General features: G+C 52.4%; 1 gene segment (V, D, J or C); it reads left to right on the top strand.

Annotated features, from left to right (window-relative positions):
- The window catches only part of LOC123347716, a 46,719-nt gene that overhangs the window by 24,592 nt on the left and 420 nt on the right, over positions 1 to 21,707 (top strand). The window contains 3 exon segments of the C gene segment in view: positions 18,849 to 19,124; positions 19,824 to 19,877; positions 20,857 to 20,972. Of these exon segments, the coding sequence occupies positions 18,849 to 19,124; positions 19,824 to 19,877; positions 20,857 to 20,972 (446 nt within the window).

The raw sequence follows: 21,707 nt of genomic DNA, 5'->3' as shown, positions 1-21,707 counted from the left end.
CATTAGAAAACCTGCAGACTCTCTCCACCTCTCCTGTAAAACCTCCGGATTCAAATTCAGTGACTATTGGATGAATTGGTATCAATTGTCTCCCAGCAAGGGACTGGAGTGGGATATTCTGTCATAAGGGTTACACTGGTCCTTGCAGAAACCAGAGATTTTGTGGTGGCTGGTCTGGGACTGGGGAATGATCTTCCACAGGAACTAAGGACCATCCCAAACCTCACTCCCGTCCACTCCAAGTATAAGCTGCACTTAATCAACCTACCCTTCTGTAACATGGACACAGAGCAGCATCAGACTGAAGAAACAAACTGGACATCGGTTAGAATCAAGCACATGGAATTATTACGCACAGTGCTGGCGGAGTGTCACTTTGCTTATTTTGCTCAGAGACACTGTCAATCAATTGATTATAATGGATTATATGGAAACTTCATGCACACAGGGAAGTGATGGGGTGGGAGGTCCTGAGCCCCTGGATAGGTCTAGCAGCAAGACAAGATAAGCACAGTAGCCAATAGTCTAAAGAGTCCGACGATGATTTTGAAACGCATACAACACGAGATTGCTTGTGGCATTCACAGAGGCGCTGACCACAGTGGAGCTTTTGGCTCGGGAAACAAGCACTGAGTGGTGGAATCACATCGTCATGCAAGTCTGGGATGATGAGCGGTGGCTGCAGAACTTTCAGATGAGGAAAGGCACTTTCATAGGACTGTGTGCTGAGCTCGCCCCCAGCCTGCGGTGCTAGGACACGAGATCGAAGGCTGCCTTGCCGGTGGAGAAGCCAGTGGGCGGCTATTGCAATCTGGAAGCTGGCTACTCCAGACAGCTACTGATCAGTTGCTAACCAGTTTGAAGTGGGCAAGTCGACTGTTGGACTCATGTTGATGGAAGTGTGCAGGGCCATTAATCGCATCCTGATCAGAAAAAACATGACTCTAGGCAACGTGTGTGACATTGTGGATGGCTTTGCACAGATAGGTTTCCCTAAATGTGTAGGGGTGATAGATGGGACGCATATTCCAATTCTGGCCCCAGACCACCTAGCCTTTCAATAGGTGACTGGGCAAGAAAATGGCAGATGAAATTTAATGTTGATAAATGCAAAGTAATGCACATTGGAAAGCGTAATCCCAACTATACATATAAAATGATGGGACCTAAATTAGCTGTTACTACTGAAGAAAGAGATTTTGGAGTCATTGTGGATAGTCCTCTGAAAACATCCACTCAAAAAAATGAACAGAATGTTGGGAATAATTAAGAAAGGGATAGATAATAGGACAGAAAATACCATATTGTCTCTATATAAATCTATGGTATGCCCACATCTTGAATGCTGTGTGCAGATGTGGTTGCTCCATCTCAAAAAAAGATATACTGGAATTGGAAAAGTTTCAGAAAAGGGAAACAAAAATGATTAGGGGTATGGAACTTCCATGTGAGCAGAGATTAATAAGACTGGGACTTTTCAGCTTGGAAAAGAGATGGCTAAGGTGAGATACAGGACCAGTTCTAGGCATCAGCAAAGCAAGCACATGCTTCGGGCGGCACATTTCTAGGGGCGGTATTCCGGCCATCCTCTTCCAGGAGTTGAGGCTTTCGGGTGTTGCAAGGAAAAGAGCTCCGGCCCGTGTGCTTTCTTGAAATTCATGGGGTTTACTGTACAATTGCCCGCTAGAAAAGAGAAGCTGGGCACATGGAAACCTAGAAGGAGCTCAGGTGCTGGGAACAGAGCCCGGGGCTGGACCAGACAAATGTCTGCAGGGTCTAGTTCTCTTTAAGATCTTGCCATCCCTACTAATGGGACTGACCCCACTGGCTCCGGTGGAACAATTAGTGGAGTAAGGATTACTCAGGCTAGGAAGGGTTTGCAGGGCCACTCTCAAAATCCCAATGGAGCTGAAATCAAGAACCTCTCCGAGCGCAGACCTCACTGTTTCCAATCAGATTTGCCTCTCTGGGCGCCAATCCATGTAGGGTTTAAACGGAAATCGGTACCGTTTCCAAGCTAACCAGTTTGCATTAAGCTCAGAAGCCCTCAGTCCTGAATTTCAGGGGTGTGCGAGGGGCCAGCACATCTGGAAAGAGGAGAGCACAGAGGGGCTAACACAGATGTGTTAGCCAATGCAGGGTCCCTTCACTGGGATGTCTTGTAATCACAATGGTTTATAAGAATGCAGTGAGGCACCTGAGGGGAGAGATCAAACAGCTGGTTTATGGCTCTCCAGAGTGAAGTTCAGCCTGACAGCTGGATCCCACGTGCATCGACCCTGTCCTCTAAGCGAACGTGGACTGGCCCTTGGCGAGGCTGACACAGAGTTCAGGCTATTTCACACTCGTGTGTCTGGATGGAGAGAGAGATTCCAGACCGGGCGCTCCTAGGGAAACCTAGGGGGACTGTCTGTACAAATAGGCAGCGTATACAGGGGGTCAGGCTGATGCAGCCAGCCCCATTTCCGCCCCACCATCACCGCTGGAGCCCAGTTCCCCCAGTCGCTCTGTACGGCTTCAGCAGGCTGCCCCAGCCAAAGGCGCCTGGTCTGACAGAGCAGTGTCAAAAGAAGACCTGACTCTAAAGAAACAAGGACTGGTCAGAGGGACAGGGCGTACGGACACTTTTCCAGGAGAGGCGATCTCCTCTCTCCGTGTCTCCGTATTTCTGCAGCACCCCGCTGCTTCCACCCAGGAGGCTTTGGGAGAAGCAACGACTCATATGAACATAACTGTCAGACTCAAACACACTCCTAACAAAGGCGACACCAGACGCCATCCCGGGCTCATTCTGCGCTACTCTGGGAACAACGAGGCGAGTCAGGGCCAGGCTAAGTCCCCGGCATGTTCTTTGCTTGTCTGAGAACCAAGCGCTTTCCCGCGCTGCTGCCCGTGGCGCTGGCTTGCACCCAGGGACCCACACGTGCTCCCCCCTGAACACAGCCCCTCTGCCAAGCAGCGGCCAGAGAGAGGGCAGGTTGCTGGGTTGCCTGACAATTGGCTTTTCTCCCTCTCCTGTGCGGGCACATCCACATGGATACAAGATCTGCAGGGGCACGTGCTTTGCAGGGCTGCATGGAAAGGCGCAGGGCTGGAGCCTCCCCCCCGCAGTCAATGGGAATTTCACCCCAGGAAGGGTTGGAGAGGGAGGACTCCACCATCCCACTTCCAGCCTTGCTCCTTCCCCGAGCTCAGGCGCTGAGACCCCGCACAACAGGAGCCCTGGGACAGCTCCCCCGTGTCGGGGTGTAGCTGACAGTGGGGGGACACAATGGGTGTATAGATCCTGTCCAGACATTCTTATAAACTCCTGGGGTGGGAATCGACAGCGGATTGGCGGGGATCCGGATCCGGATCAGTTCAGTGCCAGGGCAGGGTCCTTGCTGACAATGTTCCCCCAGAGCTGGCACCTTCCTGCTCACGGAGGGGATCCAAGCTCAGGAAAGGGCCTGTGGTTCCGCTCAGCACATCAGCGTCCCCTGGGCTGTTGCACTTCACAGGCACGTCTTCATTGCGGTGCTGGATCCGGGGATAGAGAGGAAATGCAGGGTTTTGTCCTCCCCTGTCCATCCAGCAGGGCAGAGTCTAGGTGTCATGAACTCACAGACCGTGCCCACTCTTGGCCCTGTGCGGTCCATGGGGGGTGCCCCTTTCAGTGCGACAGCCCTTCTCGGGGGTCCACTCTCTCTCGGGGTCAGGCCCCTCCACCTCCTGGAGCCGCACCTCTCTGAGCCTCAGCATGTCTGTCTGGACCCCCGGGGCCTGCACCACCCAAAGGGGTTGATGCAACCCTGTTCTTTAGACCGGAGTGACTCTCAGCCAGCATAAACAGGAGGGTTTATTGAGAGTTGAACCCAGCACAGGAAACTCTCAGGGCCTCAGGCCTGGCCTCCCTCAGCCCAGCACATCCCAGTCCCCCTGCAGCCAGGTGGGCTCTGCCTGCTCCCCCCCTCCAGCCCCGAGCCCCCCTGCTTCCCTGCTGGGCCTCTGATATCCCCGGCCCCAGGCCCCCTCTGTCCATTGTCTTCTCTCCAGGTAAACAGGGTTGTAAACAGAAAGGCCTGGGTCTCCTCTCCTCTCAGCCTCCTCTGGCCTGTCCGGCTGGCACTGGCTGGTCAGGTTACCGGGGTCCTCTCTTCGCAGCCCATTGTCCTTCCACTGGCCAGAACCGGCTGTGACTCCTGAGCTGGGTTTCTGGGTCACCAGGTCACCAGTCGCTGGGGGTCTCCATACTCCAGACCATCAGCCAGGGTCCCAAGTTCCCTCTCCGGTCCTCTGTACCAACAAACTCCCTCTCCCCTCACCTCGTTAAACTCATAACACCCAGGGAAACTGAGTCCCACTACCTCTGCATGCAACCACTGGGAAACACAGAAAAACCAAGAAAATCCTCCACTTCATCACATCTCTCCCCGCTTCGTGGTTGAACGGAGCAGGGTCACTTAGCCAGTGACCTGGGGAAGTTCAGGGCCCCGCCCCGTGATGAAGCATCAGCATAACATTGGCCTCCCCCTCACATGAACCACCTCCATGTCATCCCCCTAGAGGAGCAGGCTCCATCTCAGCAGCTTGGCATTAGCCCCTTTCATTTGATGTAGCCACGTCAGGGGCGAATGGTCCATGTACATGGTGAAGCGGCGTCCAAATAGATATGGCTGCAGTTTGTTGAGGGCCTACACCATGGCCAGGCCTCCCTTCTCTATGGCCTCATAGTGCTGCTCCCGGGGCAGCAGCTTCTTGCTCAGGTACACAGTGGGGTGTCTCTACCCCTTAGTGTTAGTTTGCATTAGCACTGCCCCCAGCCCTGTGTCCGAGGCGTCGGTGAACACCAGGAAGGTTTGTTAAAATCTGGGTTTACCAGCACCAGGCCCTGGATAAGTGCCCCCTTCAGCGCACAGAGAGCCCTCTGGCCCTGCTCGGCCCAACCCACCTTGTCCGGCTTCCCCTTCCTACACAGCTCTGTGAGGGGAGCCGCCAGGGAGCTAAAGTGGGGCACAAACCTCCGATAGTACCCGGCCATCCCAATGAAAGCCTGGACCTGCTTCTTAGTCTGGGGAGCAGCCAGTCCTGGATCGCCTCCACCTTGGCCGGCTCCGGCTTCAGGTGGCCACACCCCACCTTGTGGCCCAGGTATGAAACCTCCGCCATCCCCACCTTGCACTTTTCAGCTTTTATAGTCAGTCCTGTACCCTGGAGGTGACCCAGCACCCTCTTCACCTGGGACACATGTTCCTCCCAGGTCTGGCTAAAGACACAGATATCGTCAATATATACCAGAGTAAAGTCCTCCATCCCCCTTAGCAACTGATCCACCAGGCGCTGGAAGGTGCCAGGTGCCCCCTTGAGACCGAAAGGCAGGACCAGGCACTTAAAGAGCCCTATTGGGGTGGTGAAGGCCGACTTCACCCTGGCCTCCGGGTCCAAAGGCACCTGCCAGTAGCCTTTGGTAAGATCCATGGTAGTGAGGTACCGGGCGCCCCCCAACTTGTCTAGGATCTCATCGGTCCTAGGCATGGGGTAGGCATCGGACACGGTGATGGCATTGAGCTTCCGATAGTCCACACAGAACCGGATCGACCCGTCCTTCTTGGGGACCAGCACCACCGGTGAGGCCCAGGGGCTGGCAGACGGCTGGATCACCCCTAAAGCCAGCATGCCCCTGACCTCTCTCTCCAGGTCCTGGGCTGTTTTCTCAGTGACCCTGAATGGGGAACATCTGATGGGAGGGTTGGTTCCCATCTCCACCTGGTGAACAGCCAGGTTAGTGAGCCCAGGCTGGTTGGAGAACAGCTGCCGGTATGAATGCAGCACCTCTCTGATCTCTGCCTGCTGGGCAGGGGTTAGCTGGTCAGAGAGGGGGATTGATTTCAGCGAGGGGTTAGCCCCTGCCTCAGGGAGGAGTCCCACCAGGGGATCCTCTCCCTTCTCCTCCCACTGCCCACACACGGACAGCACCAACGTCTCCCTGTCCCAGTACGGCTTCATCATGTTGACATGATACACCCGGTGGCTGTGTGCCAGGTTGGACAGTTCCACCACACAGTTCACCTCGTTTACCTGTCTGATGACCTTGAAGGGGCCGTGCCAGGCAGCTTGTTCTTCCTCATGGGGATGAGGAGCATCACCTGGTCCCCGGTAGCATAGGAGCGGGCCCGTGCTGAGCGGTTGTACCAGACCTTCTGCTTCCTCTGGGCCCTGGCTAGGTCTCCCCTGGCCAAGCCCATGAGCTCCACGAGCTTTTCCCGGAAAGCCAGTACATGCTCCACCACTGATTCCCCATCGGGAGAGGCCTTCCCCTCCCACTCGGCCCTCATCAAGTCCAGGGGTCCCCTCACCTTCCTCCTGTACAGCAACTCGAAAGGGGAGAACCCTGTGGATTCCTGGGGCACTTCCCTATATGCAAACAGCAGGTGGGGTAAATACTTGTCCCAGTCCTGTGGATGCTGGTCCATAAAGGTTTTCAGCACCCTCTTTAGGGTCCCATTGAATCTCTCCACCAGCCCGTTGGACTGAGGGTGGTAGGCTGAGGCCCAGGTGTGTCAGACCCCACACTTCTCCCACAAGCACTGGAGCAGGGTTGACATGAAGTTAGACCCTTGGTCTGTAAGGACGTCCTTGGGGAACCCCACTCTGCTGAAGATGGTCACCAGTACGTCTGCCATGGTGTCTGCCTCGACAGACGACAAGGCCACCGCCTCGGGGTAGCAAGTGGCGAAATCTACCACCACCAGGATGTGTTTCTTCCCTGCCCGGGTCACCCTGCTGAGGGGCCCCACTATGTCCACGGCCACCTTCTGGAAAGGCTCCTCTATGATGGGCAAAGGTCTCAGTGGTGCTTTCCCCTTGTCCTGGGTGTTCCCCACCCTCTGGCAGGAGTCACAGGACCTGCAATACTGTCGGACAGTGTCACAAACCCCAGGCCAGTAAAAGTGCTGCAGCAGCCTTTGCCTGGTGCGCCGGATTCCCTGATGCCCTGACAGGGGAATTTCGTGAGCCAAATACAACAGTCTGCGGTGGTACCTCTGGGGAACCACCAACTGCTTCCCACCTGTCCAAGGTTCAGTTTGCTCTGAACCAGCCCATTCCCGGTACAGGAATCCCTTCTCCCACGGAGGTCCCGCGACCCTCGCTGGCTCTGGCTCCGGGTAAGGACCAGGGGCTCTGAGTGCCATCCGGCCAGTTCTCCAAGTCATTCCCCATTAGCACCTCGGTAGGCAGGTGATCGTGCACCCCGACCTCTTTGGGTCCCTGCTTAGCCCCCCATTTCAGGTGTATCCTCGCTACAGGCACCTTGACGGGGGGGCCGAACACTCCCCTCAGGGTCATGTAGGCATCGGGCACTAGCTGGTCTGGGTCCACCCCCTTGGACCGCGCCAGTGTCACCTCCGCGCCCGTGTTCCAGAACCCCTGGACGCTCCTTCACCCCACCTCACTGGGGATGATGTGGCGATTGTCCCCTGGGGCCTGTCCCACGCGCACCCGGCAGATGGAGTACGGCCGCTCTGGATCTGGGGCCCCGCCTTCCCCTGCTGGACTGGCCTGGCGGTCCTCTCCCCCTGGCACAGCCCTCTCGACTGCGGCCCCCTGGCCCGGCAGTGCCCCCTCTCGGTGGCCTTCCACCCAGTTCACACCCCGCGGGCTCTGCTTGGCCACCATCTCCTTCATCTTCAGGCACTGGGCCACCTTGTGCCCCTTTTGGCCACAGTAATTACGTGTCAGGTCCCTCAAGTCCCATGCTGGGGGTCGGCTGCCCCGATGTTTCCGGCCACCCCTGAGCTGGGCTTCCTGGAGTCCCACCTTTGAGAGGTCTCTGGCTGACTCCCCTTCTGAGCCCCCAATGCGGGTCTCCCTCCTGCCCCCGATCTGCTGTCCACAAACTCATCCGCCAGTGACCCTGCACTGCGCAGCTCCGTGGGCTTCCGGTCCACTAGCCACAGCTTAAGGTCTGGAGGGCAGATGTCAGACAGCTGCTCCAACCCCACCCGGTTATACACGTCCTCTGCGGTGGTGACCCCTGCGCCCTTCCCCCACTTGTGGAGATATTCCCCCAGCAGGCTGGCAACCTCCTTGTAAGTGACCCCTGAGGTCCTGCGCACACCCCGGAATCGTTTCCTGTTCGCCTCGGGGGTCAGTTCAAACTCCAGCAGCAAAGCCTGTGTGAACAGGTCGTAGTCCCCCGTCTCAACACCATCCATTTGGCTGAACGCCTCTCTGGCCTTGGGACCCAGCCGGGGGTCAGACAGCGCAGCCTGTCTGCGGGGTCAGTCTGGTTCAGATCTCACAGGCGGTGAGATAGGCATCAATAGCTCCCCCCTCCTTGAACTGGGGCAGCAGTTTGGTGTCCAGAGTCCCCACACCACTGGCGTCTCGGGGCCCTTCCCCACTTACCCCCCGGCAGGCCCTCTTGGCCGCCGTTCCTCCATTGCCAGCTCGTGCTTCCTCTGTTCTGCACGGTCCTCTCGTTCTCTCTCTCTGCCCACCAGCCTCCACTCCTCCAGCGCCAGCTCCTTTGCTTTCAGCTCCAGCTCTAGTTTCTGCAGCTCCTCGAGGGAGGAACCTGACTGGGGTCTCCCTGTGCTGACTGGGGAGTCGGGTCTGACACCCTCCCGGTCGCTACACAGATGCCCCCACGGCTACTCCCCGGCTCACCGGGCACCCCGGGAGCCCCACTGGGGTCTGGAGCCTGTTCCTCAGACTGGTCATTCTCTACAAGCTGAGCAATCAGCCGCTCCTTAGGGAGCCTCCCACGCTCAGCCCCCTCTCGCTGCACAGACGTGCCAGGTTGCTCTTACGGAGCCGGTTCTAGGCCATTTCCAGGCTGGTTCCATTCAATACCCTCGTTCTATCGCTGGCAGCCACTCACTGCAAAGCGCCTGCACCCGCAGCCACACGTCTACACGCTGCATCTGCAAACCATCCTCTGCTGCCACCAGGGGCGGCTCTAGCAATTTCGCCGCCCCAAGCACAGCGGCACACTGTGGGGGGCGCTCTGGCGGTCGCCGCTCCCACGGCTCTGGTGGACCTCCTGCAGACATGCCTGCGGAGGGTCCGCTGGTCCCGCGGCTCCGGTGGAGCATCCGCAGGCATGCCTGCGGGAGGTCCACCGGAGCCACCTGCCACCCTCCCGGCGACAGGCAGAGCGCCCCCCATGGCATGCCGCCCAAGCACGTGCTTGGCATGCTGGGGTCTGGAGCCATCCTTGGCTGCCACATTGTCACGGACTCACAGATCGTGCCCACTCATGGCCCCATGTGGTCCATGGGGGGGGGTGCCCCTTCCAATGAGACAGCCCTTCTTGGGGGTCCACTCTCTCTCGGGGTCGCCCCTCCACCTCCTGGAGCCGCACCTCTCTGAGCCTTAGCACATCTGTCTCTGCCGTGGGCCCCCTCAGGGAGTCCACACGCTCTGGACCCCTGGGGTCTCTAGACCAGAGTGACTCTCAGCCAGCATAAACAGGAGGGTTTATTGAGAGTTGAACACAGCACAGGAAACTCTCAGGGCCTCAGGCCTGGCCTCCCTCAGCCCAGCACATCCCAGTCCCCCTGCATCCAGGTGGGCTCTGCCTGCTCCCCTCTCCAGCCCCGAGCCCCCCTGCTTCCCAGCTGGGCCTCTGATATCCCCGGCCCCAAGCCCCCTCTGTCCATTGTCTTCTCTTCAGGTAAACAGAGTCGTAAACAGGAAGGCCTGGGTCTCCTCTCCTCTCAGCCCTCCTCTGACCCCCTCTGGCTAGAACCAGCTGGTCAGGTCAGCAGGGTCCTCTCTTCGCAGCCCATTGTCCTTCCACTGGCCAGAACTGGCTGTGACTCCTGAGCTGGGTTTCTGGTTCACCAGATCACCAATCACTGGGGTCTCCATCCTCCAGGCCATCGGCTGGGGTCCCAAGTTTCCGGTCCTCTGTACCAACAAACTCCCTCTCCCCTCACCTCGTTAAACCAGTAACACCCAGGGAAACTGAGTCCCACTCCCTCTGCATGCAACCCACTGGAAAACACAGAAAAACCAAGAAAACCCCCCACTTCATCACACTAGGGAACGCAGGTTGTGTGCTTGGATGTGGTCTATGGGGGTTTTAAGAGCGGGTCACTTGGTCCTGCAAACAATCGCCCTGTTCACCACTATGGAAGCGGTGTGCGAAGCAACCGCAGCTCACCCAGGGGGGATGTCACCATGTGGAAGAGCTGATTGGAGGTCAAAGGAGAGAAAACTCAGTCTCGGCCTGGGGCAGGCTGCTGTTTACACCTGTTGGGACCCCCCCGGCCAGCCAGGTGTGCTCAGGAACCCAATCCGACAGTATCCTGCAGGGATTGACAGGGATCTGTGCTGACTTCTCTCCCATGAGAGCAGGATCGGGGCCTCGGGTGGCGGAGAGAGTCCCGGACCCGTGTCACACGTGCTGGTGTAGCTGAGAAACACCTTTGGGGGCAGCTCCTCAGATGGTGGGAATGGTCAGAGCTGAAGTCAACGTCAATTCACACCGGCTGAGGACCGGCCGCTGCTTTCCTCTGGTCTTTCTTCAGAGTGATCAGAGCTGCAAAGGGGGGAAGGAGGTTCCCAAACCCAAGCGCCTTAAAGCACAGCCCTGCTAGCAAAGGAGCCTCCAGAAACTCGTGTGGATTATTATCTGGCTGCGGTAAAATAACAAACAGAAAAACATCCCCAGCAGTGAGTGTAATTCACAGCTGCTTGGATGCAAACCCCACTAGTGCTGGGGAAGAGGAGAGAGATTTGGGAGCTGAACTGTCCGGGTGAGGTTTTTTCATGGCTCTGGGACAGACTGAGTGGTGCCCCCAGACCCCGTTGTGCTAATCCCACACACACACCACAATTCCCTTTTGATCTGTAGGATATTTCCCAACCCTAGACATGTGAGGCATTCGCTACAGGAGCAGGTCACTGGAAGGAGGGTGGTGATGGGAAAGCGGGGACCAGGGGGACAGGGGACATTCCTTTCAATGAAGGTGAAAGGGAAATACACCAGGAGCCTTTTACCGAAAGGAGGGAGAAGCGGGGGAAGAAACACTGGTGGTTTTTAGACTTTAAGGAGTGAAACTCTCTGATCTCGCTTCCAGTCTGGGTGGGAAGTGAAGTTCTGCACTGAAAGAAGAGCAAATGCAAAAGAGATTCTCCTTTAATAAGACAAATTGCCCCCAATAAACCGTGCAAACGTGTAAAAGCCAAAAAAAAAATAGGGGGCGGCCAAAATTTGTTTTGCTTGGGGCGGCCCTGGTGGGATATGATTCAGGTCTATAAAATCATGACTGGTGTAGAGAAAGTAGATAAGGAAGTGTTGGTTACTACATCTCATAACACAAGAACTAGAGGTCATCAAATGAAATTAATAGGCAGCAGGTTTAAAACAAACAAAAGGAAGAATTTCTTCACACAACGCACAGTCAACCTGTAGAACTCCTTGCCAGAGGATGCTGGCAAGGCCAAGAATTTAACAGGGTTCAAAAAAGATAAATTAATGGAGGATAGGTCTATCGATGGCTATTAGCTAGGATAGGAAGGGATGGTGTCCCTAGACTCTCTTTGCCAGACGCTGGGAATGAGCGACAGGAGATGGATCACTTGATGATTCCCTGTTCTGTTCATTCCCTCTGGGGCACCTGGCACTGTCCACTGTCTTAGAAGACAGGAGCCTGGGCTAGATGGATCTTTGGTCTGACTGAGTAGCGCCATTCTTATGTTCTTATGTTCTTAGTTAGTGGCCTAATTCCCACTGACATTAAAAAAAAAAGTAAGAGAAATTAAATATTCTGAGATAGAGAATCATCTTTGCAGCGTGTTGATCTAGAGTTGTCCATTTGGTCAGATGGGGCGAGGCATTGGACAGCTTTTTCTCACACACTGCTGCCTACCTTTAGACTACCTTTACCAGAACTTTGGTTCATAAGTTTTTCAGTCCCATCTTGACTGCATGCTTTCTTTGCACAAACCAGCTTTGCCCCTGTTCCAGCCATTCAATTGCACTGTTTATGTAACCCTTCTGCCCCTCTGAGTTGTCAGCAACAAGGGCCGGGTTCAGTACCCAGGGGTTCCGTTTCAATAACACAATGCAAAACCGGCTTGAGCCCCCACCCAGTGACCTGGGACAATTACATACCCCCCCACCCGGGCGCCTCTAGGAGGCAATACTTCCCCACTCGCAAGCACAGAGTCCGAGTGTAGCAAAATCCTTTTAATAAAGGAGGGAAACAATGCGGCATCACCTTGGAGAGACACCACAAACAGGACTATACACAAACCATAAGCAAAAAAACCCACCTCCAAGTACATTTGGCACTGTCCTTTCCCCCTTAGGGTCTTAAGTCCAATCACTCCAAAGTCCAACAACCCAAAAGTCTCTGTCTCTGGTCAGTGCCACCCCAGAGTTCAAAAGTTTATCTGCAGAGTTTTACCCCCCCAGCCTGGGTGGAAATGGGGGGGGGCGCACACAGGGTGTTAAGGGGCACCTTACGTGGGCCAGGGCCGACTGCTCCGCCTCTCCGTGGAGTTCTGCTGCAGCCTTCACCACGACTGGCTCCACTCCACCAGCTGTGCCGCTCCTCCAGCCGACCCGCGAACCATGTCAGCCATCCCCACAAACTGCTCCACTCTGCTCACTGTTCCATGGGCTGCTCCAACATGCTGCAAACTGCTCCGCTCTGCCAGCCGCTTAGCGATAGATCTTCAGGCTCCCCCACTAGTTAACACAGCACTCAGTGATCTCAGCTCAGTAAGCTTAGCTCTTTTAGTGATTTCAGCTCTTAGTAGGGGAGCCCCAGTGCTGGTGCACTATTGACCCAATGTGAATTCAGGTCAGCAGCCTCTAGATGGACTCCTAAGGATTCAAAATTAGCTCTGCCCTTTAACAGTGGATAGAGGAGGCTGTGCAATTGGTGTTCCAGGCCCTCAAAAGGGGCCCATCCCATCAGGTACACACACCAGTCCCCAGCCTCTCTCCCCTCACTGGGTTTTGGAACCCATGTCCCTTGTCTAGCAAGTGCTATTTAATGTAGGTTGAGTCATTTCTGTCATAAAGCAGTCTCATAGTTCCTCATTCACATAATCAGAGTGACAACATTTTATTCCTCCTGCCCCAATAACAAAGAAATTGGGGATCCCACAGCTGTGAAAATAACCATCCCATGCTGCCGTGGGCTATGCTAAGTGGAGTGGGTTTGCCAATGCAAATGCACATTCCTGAAATTCCTTTCCCCAATCCAATGCAAATGATTGAAATTCCTTTTCCCACTCCTCATAATTTACCACCAGATGTCAGGGTAGAGCTCATCCTGACTCTGCTTACATTTAAAACCATAACATTTTCTTACACCAAGTAACTCACACACCCTTAGATAGACTATATGCTAGGTCTGGAAGTATGAGAACTGAGATTCTAGGCACTTTCCAAAGAGAGAAGGAGGAGGATCCGTGCCCCAGGGAACACACAATGGAGAAATAGACAAGTTAACAAACAGAGGGTGGGCAGAGGAAAGATTTGCAACCAGCATGGAGTCGTATTAACAAATATTATAGAAATACGGTAAAAGAATTATAGTGAGATTGGGTTCAATTTTACCACTTCATACTTCCTCTAGAAACATTAACCTGGTAGGTTCAGGGTAATGTTGCTGGGACTGCAATTAAGGATTTGTGTAATATTATTGGAGGGAGAAAGAAGATCCCTGTGAGGTTTCAGAGACCGTTACTGTCAGTGGAAACCTTCTGCATGGAAATTTCTTTATGGTTAAATTATAGCCCATAAATTGACTGCCATTGCTTTTCAGGGTGTGTGTGTATGATATCAGACTTGACTACCCTTTGTGGAATCCTATGCGTAAGGTGAATTCTCTTTATATAATGGAGATCTGTCTACCAGACTACAAGTGCATTCGCAATGCAAACACTGCTATGCTGCCAGAAACCAAGGGATCTCTTCTGATAGAAGAAGAAGATGAAAAGTTGAACTGCAAAACATTTCAGAACTGGGCTTGCTGCAGTTCCAGTGAAGCATTCACCCACATGGGCAGCTCCAAGAAACAACTCATTTCTCTGGAATACAATTCTGAGAAGTGTTGAATCCCCTCTGAGCCACAAAGGCAGTTTATGTAAAGAGGTTTAGCACGGTGACTGGAATATATACACACAGTGATACAGACATCATAGATCCCCGTACAAAAACCTTAAACATAACAAACACTTTATTTCTCAGGTAAGTGTCTAGCCCTGTTTTTTTTTTTTTTGCCATTTTCAGAGGAAGTTACATGAAAAGACAGAAGAAAGGACTGGGAAAATGTTTAACAAAGTTTTTCTTTAACAGAATCTTAATATGATTGATTAATTTAAATCCCTTCTGTAGCAGGGTAGTTGCCCTGCTCCTGCCCTGAAGGGGTAAAAAACAGCCCTGGGAGGGGGCTGTGGCTGGAGAAAGCAACTTTTAGGCTGGGCTGATTGGGGGAAGTGGCTGCAGCTGTGGCCACACCCCAAACAGACTCAGCTGGCCCTATAAAGGCAGAGAAGCCAGGGGTAGAAAATAGTCTTCCTCTGGCTGTAGAGGGAGATGGGCCTGGCTGCAGGGAGCTAGAGACAGGGTACCTGAGTGAAGCAGGGCTGGGGAAAGGCAGAGGAGCTGGGGAGCTCCAGCCTGGAAAGCCCCAGGCTGCGGCCTAGCAGAAGGCCAATAGGCACTGGGGGTTGCAGAGGGCAGCCCAGGGGTAGGCCAAGGCAGCAGGTCCAAACCCTCCTTGCCAGTGCTGAGTGCCTGACACTGCAGCCTGCCCCAGGGCACGGGGGCTAGACAATGACTGGCAGTAGCTGTATACTGAGGTGAGGTGGGGATAGTGGGGGGGGGGTTCCCTGGGGAGGGGAGACCCTGAGAGAAAGGGGTTACAGCTTGGGGTCAGCATCTCAGGTAAAAGGGCACCGGAGTCCTGAGAGGGACGTGGGGGCCAAGAGGCAGCAGATCACCAGTCTGCAGGGGGCTCTCCGGAGGGCTGGAGAGCTAATTCCTAGAACAGACCGGCAGAAGGCTCCGCAGGGGTGAGTCTGCACACTTACACATTGCTTTTCGTTTATTGTGAAGGGAAAGGGAGTTATTATACTTAGTTTATTGAGTTATTTAAAATATTATTATTAAACCACTTCTTTTACCTTTGCGCATTTCTTTATATGCAGTAGAGTGCACATGCCTAATTACTCTAAACAGGGTTTTATTCTCATTAGTGAAATTAAAGAAGTAAAACATCCATAACCATTTTTATTATTTTCAGAACAGTGTTGCCTTACTACATGGTCCCACACATGGCATGTTGCTGTTCTTTGGGACCTCTAATTAATCCTTCTCAACCCACTGGCAGATCTTGTCTTTGAGGCACGGAATTTGTTTATGAAAGCAGAAAATTTTGGGAGTCAAGCATCAAAATTCTTCTGTAAGGCCCTGATCCTACAGAAATTGAATATGTTTCAGTTTATGCATTGTAATAGACCCACTGAAATGTTAACAGAACTACTCTGAGGGACAGAGCCTCAGCTGGTGTAAATTTTCATATTGGTTTCAAAGGTGCCCGGACCCTTTACACCAACTGAGGTTCTGCCTCAGGGTGTAGAAAGTTGAACATGTTTTAAATCTTTGCAATTCAAAGGTTTCCATATGTTAATTATAAAGGCTGAAATTACCGTATTTATCGGCGTATAACACGCACAGGCGTATAACACGCACCTTCATTTTAAGGGGGAAATTTCAGGACAAAAACTTAAATTTCAAATAAAGGACTTTGAACTCCCCTACCCTCTCTCCAACACCCCCTCCCTGCCCCCTTACCGCGCTGCCTGGACGTGGCCGGGCCAGGACAGGAGTCACGCGGCCGGAGGATGCAGCGGGAGCCCAGCGGCCGGAGCCAGGTGGCTGGCCGGGTGGAGCCAGGGAGGGCTGCGGCCAGAGCTGGAGCCGAGCATCCCGGTAGGTGGGGGCACGGCAGGGCCGGGGGGGGGGGGTGCGGCCGGAGCCGGGCGGCCGGGGAGGGGTTGGGGGGGGTCGGGGACGCGGGGCCGTGCCGCAGCCGGTGAGGGTCGGGCGGGGACCGGGACGGGGGGGGGCAGGGCCGCGAACGCGGGGGGGGGACGCGGCCAGGGAGGGGCGGGCGGGGACCCGGCAGGGCCGTGGGGGGGGGGGGATGCGGCCAGGGAGGGTCGGGGGGGGACCCGGGGACGGGGGGGGGGCAGGCAGGGCCGCGGGGGGGGGGATGCGGCCAGGGAGGGTCGGGCGGGGACCCGGGGGGGCGGGTGGCCCGGCCGGGTCGCGGCCGGGCCCGGGGGGGGGGGGTGGGGGCGCGGGCAGGGAGGCCGATGAGGGTCGGGCGGGGACCCGGGGCCGGGCAGGGCCGCGAACGCGGGCCCGGGAACGCGGGGACGCGGCCAGGGAGGGTCGGGCGGGGAGTCGGGACCCGGGGACGGGCCGGGCAGGGCCGCGGCCGGGAACGCGGGGGGGGGGGGTGGGGACGCGGCCAGGGAGGCCGCTGAGGGTCGGGCGGGGACCCGGGGCCCGGGTGGGGGGGGCCGGCAGGGCCGCGAACGCGGGGCCGGGACCGCGGGGGGGGGGGGGGACGCGGCCCGGGAGGCCGCTGAGGGTCGGGCGGGGACCCGGGGCCGGGGGGGGGGGGGCGGGCAGGGCCGCGAACGCGGGGCCGGGAACGCGGGGGGGGGGGAGGACGCGGCCAGGGAGGCCGGTGAGGGTCGGGCGGGGACCCGGGGACCCTATTGGAGGTTACTGTCATAGCTCCCAAGGTTATATCGGCGTATAACACGCACACATCATTTGCCCCCTATTTTCAGGGGAAAAAAGTGCGTGTTATACGCCGATAAATACGGTAACAAGAATCATGCCTCTTTGATGTTTTCTTGTTCTGCAGCTAAAATATAAATCACCTTTTGCATGGAAAAGTTTTCTTTTTGAGCACAGGATTACACCAGAAACTGGAGATGAATAATCTAACCCAGACTCAGAATAAAATAAATAAACCCTAGCAGCTCTTTCAATTCTCTCTAGAGAGGTTCTTGCACAGCTATATAGCACTGTGAACAACGATGCTATCTTTAAAGGGACCAAAGTTTCTCTAATACCAAGTAAGTGACTGAACCTTAATGCTCAGGAAAGGGTATTTTAAAACTTTAAATTTAAGAAAAAGAATCTTCTTAAAGATTTTTGAAGACATATTGAAGGTGAGATTAAAAATAAGGCTGGAAGTGTGCATGGATTCTTATTGTCTGTGCTTATAGTGTTGGTTTTAAGCAATGTACTCTTTGGATCCAGAGACAATAAGTGTTTCTGGAAAGTTGTGTGTAGAATACCAGCTTCTGACTGACTTTCAGTGATAATTTGACATCCTTTCTAGCAGAGAGAAATTACATGGAAAATATATTAAAAATCATGAGTGTTGCTCTGCACTATTCATTTTTCCACTGTGATAGTTTCAAAATGTTTTATTGAAAAGTTTTAACATCCAAATTAAGTTCATATGATTACTGTTAATAAAGGATTTTTATGATTGCAGAATCAAGCACTCAAAAGTTAGGAAATGCCAGTATTAAGCTTGCACGGGCCATATTAACTCTTTCTCCTTTATGCTACAACTTCTAATGGAATGATCACATGCTGTTTTTCCCCACCCCATTGTTAAGTTAAGAACATAAGAACGGCCGTACTGGGTCAGACCAAAGGTCCATCTAGCCCAGTATCTGTCTTCTGACAGTGGCCAATGCCAAGTGCTTCAGAGGGAGTGAACCTAGCAGGCAATGATCAAGTGATCTCTCTCCTGCCATCCATCTCCACCCTCTGACAAACAGAGGCTAGGGACACCATTCCTTACCCATCCTGGCTAATAGCCATTTATGGACTTAACCACCATGAATTTATCCAATCAGGGGCGGCTCTAGGCACCAGCAAAACAAGCTGGTGCCTAGGGCGGCCAAATCTAGGGGGCGTCCCCTGCTGCCGGGGGGGGCGGCAGGCTGGGCCGGCGGACCTGCCGCAGTCATGCCTGCGGGAGGTCCACCGGAGCCCCGGGACGAGCGGACCTGCCGCAGGCATGACTGCGGAGGGGGCGCTCGTCCCGCGGCTCGGCTGGACCTCCCGCAGGCATGACTGCGGCAGCTCAAGCGGAGCCGCCGGACCCGCGAGCCGTCCGCAGCCGCGGGAGGTCCAGCCGAGCCATGCGGGACCAGCAGTCATGTCCGCGGGAGGTCCGCTGCTCCCGCAGCTCCGGGGCGCCTCCCGCGCATGACTGCTTGGGGCGGCCAAAAAGCTAGAGCCGCCCCTGTATCCAATTCTCTTTTAAACGCTGTTATAGTCCTAGCCTTCACAACCTCCTCAGGTAAGGAGTTCCACAAGTTGACTGTGCGCTGCATGAAGAAGAACTTCCTTTTATTTGTGTTAAACCTGCGCTGCCTATTAATTTCATTTGGTGACCCCTAGTTCTTGTATTATGGGAATAAGTAAATAACTTTTCCTTATCCACTTTCTCCACATCACTCATGATTTTATATACCTCTATCATGTCCCCCCTTAGTCTCCTCTTTTCCAAGCTGAAGAGTCCTAGCCTCTTTAACCTTTCCTCATATGGGACCCTCTCCAAACCCTTTCCAAAGTTCTTCTTCTTTCTTGAAATCCTGTCTTCAAATGAGACTTAAGAAGCTCAATCTGTTTAGTTTATCAAAGTTTACATTAAAAGAAGTCTATAGCATGTACTTATCAAATAGGTACTCTCTCTATACCAGCATAGGGTAAAGATATTCATTGCTTTTAAGTCTAGAAGGGATCATTATGATCATCTTTTAATTAAATTTCAAACATAGCATTAACTTTCCAGGAGATCAAACCCCTTCTGAGCCCTCTGTCTCCATTATGAAGTCAGAAAATGAGAGCATTGCTGCTTGCCTGGTGAAAGATTTCTACCCTAAGGAATTGAAGATATTCATGAATTCTGACAGTCAAACTATATATGAAGCAACATCTATCCTCACATCTAGTGGGAAATACAGTGCCGTCAAAGTTGCCAAGTTGTCTTCAAATGAACCAGTGTCTTGCTCTGTTCAACATAACAGCAAACTTATTAAGAAAACCCAAACAGCTGAGAATCCACCAGGTATGTTTTCAGGGTTTAAGGCTGAATAAGATAATATCTTTGATATGAATTCAAATTTTATTTATCTCATAGGGAAAGCTGGAATGGATCAGAGCATTCATCTACTCCAATGCTCTGTATGCTCTATACCAGGGGTAGGCAACCTATGGCACGCGTGCCACAGGCAGCATGTGAGCTGATTTTCAGTTGCACTCACACTGCATGGGGTCTGGCCACTGGTCCGGTGGAGGGAGGGGGCAGCTCTGCATTTTAATTTAATTTGAAATGAAACTTCTTAAACATTTGAAAAACCTTCTTTACTTTACTTACAATAGTTTAGTTATATATTATAGACTTATAAAGAGACCTTCTAAAAACGGTAACATGTATTACTGGCACACAAACTTAAATTAGAGTGAATAAATGAAGACTTAGCACACCACTGCTGAAAAGTTGCTGACCCCGACAGTATTCTGCTTCAAAGGAAATTGAAAGAAATCCTACATAAAATTCTTATGTAAGAAAATGTTTTGTACCCAAAACTCTAGGGCTAATATGCTTCCTCAGAGGGAAAGACACCCCTTGACTTCAAAGCACTATGGACCAGGCTAGAACTCTGCACAGTGGGAATTCCCACCCTCTTGAATTGCAAATAGTTCAGTGGGATTATTATATACCTGCATAAATCATTTCTTTTGAGTGTGGTTTACTGTCTTTTAGATTTCACATCTCCTGCTCCTGAGCCGTGCAACATTTCAAACTCTAGTCTCGAAGGTTAGTACCCAGATGAATTATTCTATTGCTTACAGGCAACTTGTTGAAGTCAATAGTTCCCCCCCCATCTCACATCAGCTGAGAATCTGGCCCTTGCTGTGTCTGGTAATTTAAATGTAACAAACATAGGACCAGGTTGTCCAACCTTTACTTGTGTTGGTGAGCAGCTACTCACGCCAGTGGTCTCACTGGTGTGAATGGGAGGAAGTGCTCAGCAATGTTGAGCAGGGGTCCTGCAGTCTAGCTCTGAGAGTCCAGTCCTGTGTCTGTTGAGGTCAATGGCACAGGACTGAGCCAGGGGGGAAAATCTCCACTGTGGTCTATTGCTACTACATGTTCTTAACTCATTCTGCTTGTGCCCATTTCCCATTAACATCAATTACAATTAATCAAATTCTTCTCTCCTATAATCATTTTGCACCACAGAAGAGAGCTGCAAGACTAGCTCTACCATCCTTAATCCTCCTTCTCTCTAGCATATATAGGTTTGACAGGATTAGATTTTTTTTTTTACCTGTAAAGGTCCATAAATATCAGCTTCACCTCACATACAGAAACCAACAACAAAAATATTTCTATTGATAATAATGGAAATTTCCAAAATTAAATAAAACAAAATAGGAAAAATGTTGCTTGAGAACTTATTTGACTTAAGGGTATTTACTTTGTATAGTTTGACATATGATATTGGCAAACTGCATTTTAATGTTTAAGCTTATTGAATCTCAAAATCTACTATTAAATAATTGTCTGACCCCTAATTTCATACAATTGTGAAAAATTTAAATCAATAGAAATGGAAAACAATACTTAAAACCATTGATTTTTATCTGTCTAAAATATTGAAAATAAAAATTTTATTCTGACAAACCTATACATGTGCACGCAGACACAAATATCCTTCATCATTCTATTTGGCTTTGTGCTAATATGAATTTTCATGGTGAACCCGCAACATTGTTTGTTTCATATTTTGTAGACAAGAATGAAGAGAAAAGTGTGAAGACACTATCCACGGCTCTGCTGGCTTTGGAAATTGTGCTTGCAAAGAGCATCATCTTCAATGTGAGCATGATTGCAAGATTAGTCTTTGAGGTATGTGATACTTTGCAGTGCAGACTGGGCTCTGGCATTTTTCACACTACTGTCTGCTAACAGCGCCTAGGGCAGGTCTTTTTAACATGCTAGTAAAAAGGCAGATCGTCATGTCTAAGTCCTGCCTACACTAGCAGGAAGAGAAGACATAGAAGGAGAAGAATTGTTTCATAGGTAGGGGCTTGGTTTCCTTCCCGGCTCTACCATGTTCTGTGTCAGCTTGAACAAGTCACTTACATTCTTTTGAATGTTCAGCCTTTAGTATCTCTGTCTTGGGCCTTCATCTGTAGAATGGGAATAACAGCATTCCCCTACCTCACAGAAGGTATCTGAAAGTCCTCAGCTTTACATTAAAGGATGTCATATAAATAACTTAGGGTGATAGCACTCACACAGTTGCTACCATTAGTCATGAAATAGTGGTTGTAGTAGCCGTGTTGTAGTAGCCGTGTTGATTTCAGGATATTAGAGACAAGGCAGGTGAGGTAAAATCTTGTACTGGACCAACTTCTGGTCATTCAAGCGACAAGCTTTCGAGCTACACAGAGCTCTTCTTCAGGTCTCTTTCTCCAACAGAAGTTGGCTCAGTAGAAGATATTGCCTTACCCACCTTGTCTCTATGAAGTGGCAGGACATTTCTCAGAATGGTTGTGTAATCAAGGCTCCTGATTTAATCAGATCTCCTGTCTCTAGTGTGGATGTTCATATTTATTCATAGTGCATTAGTGCCTAGTA

This window comes from Mauremys mutica, chromosome 13 (genome assembly GCF_020497125.1).
Source record: "Mauremys mutica isolate MM-2020 ecotype Southern chromosome 13, ASM2049712v1, whole genome shotgun sequence".
NCBI classification, from domain to species: Eukaryota; Metazoa; Chordata; order Testudines; family Geoemydidae; genus Mauremys; species Mauremys mutica.
Note: the sequence above shows the minus strand (reverse complement) of the source record. Positions and strands in the feature narration are given on the sequence as shown.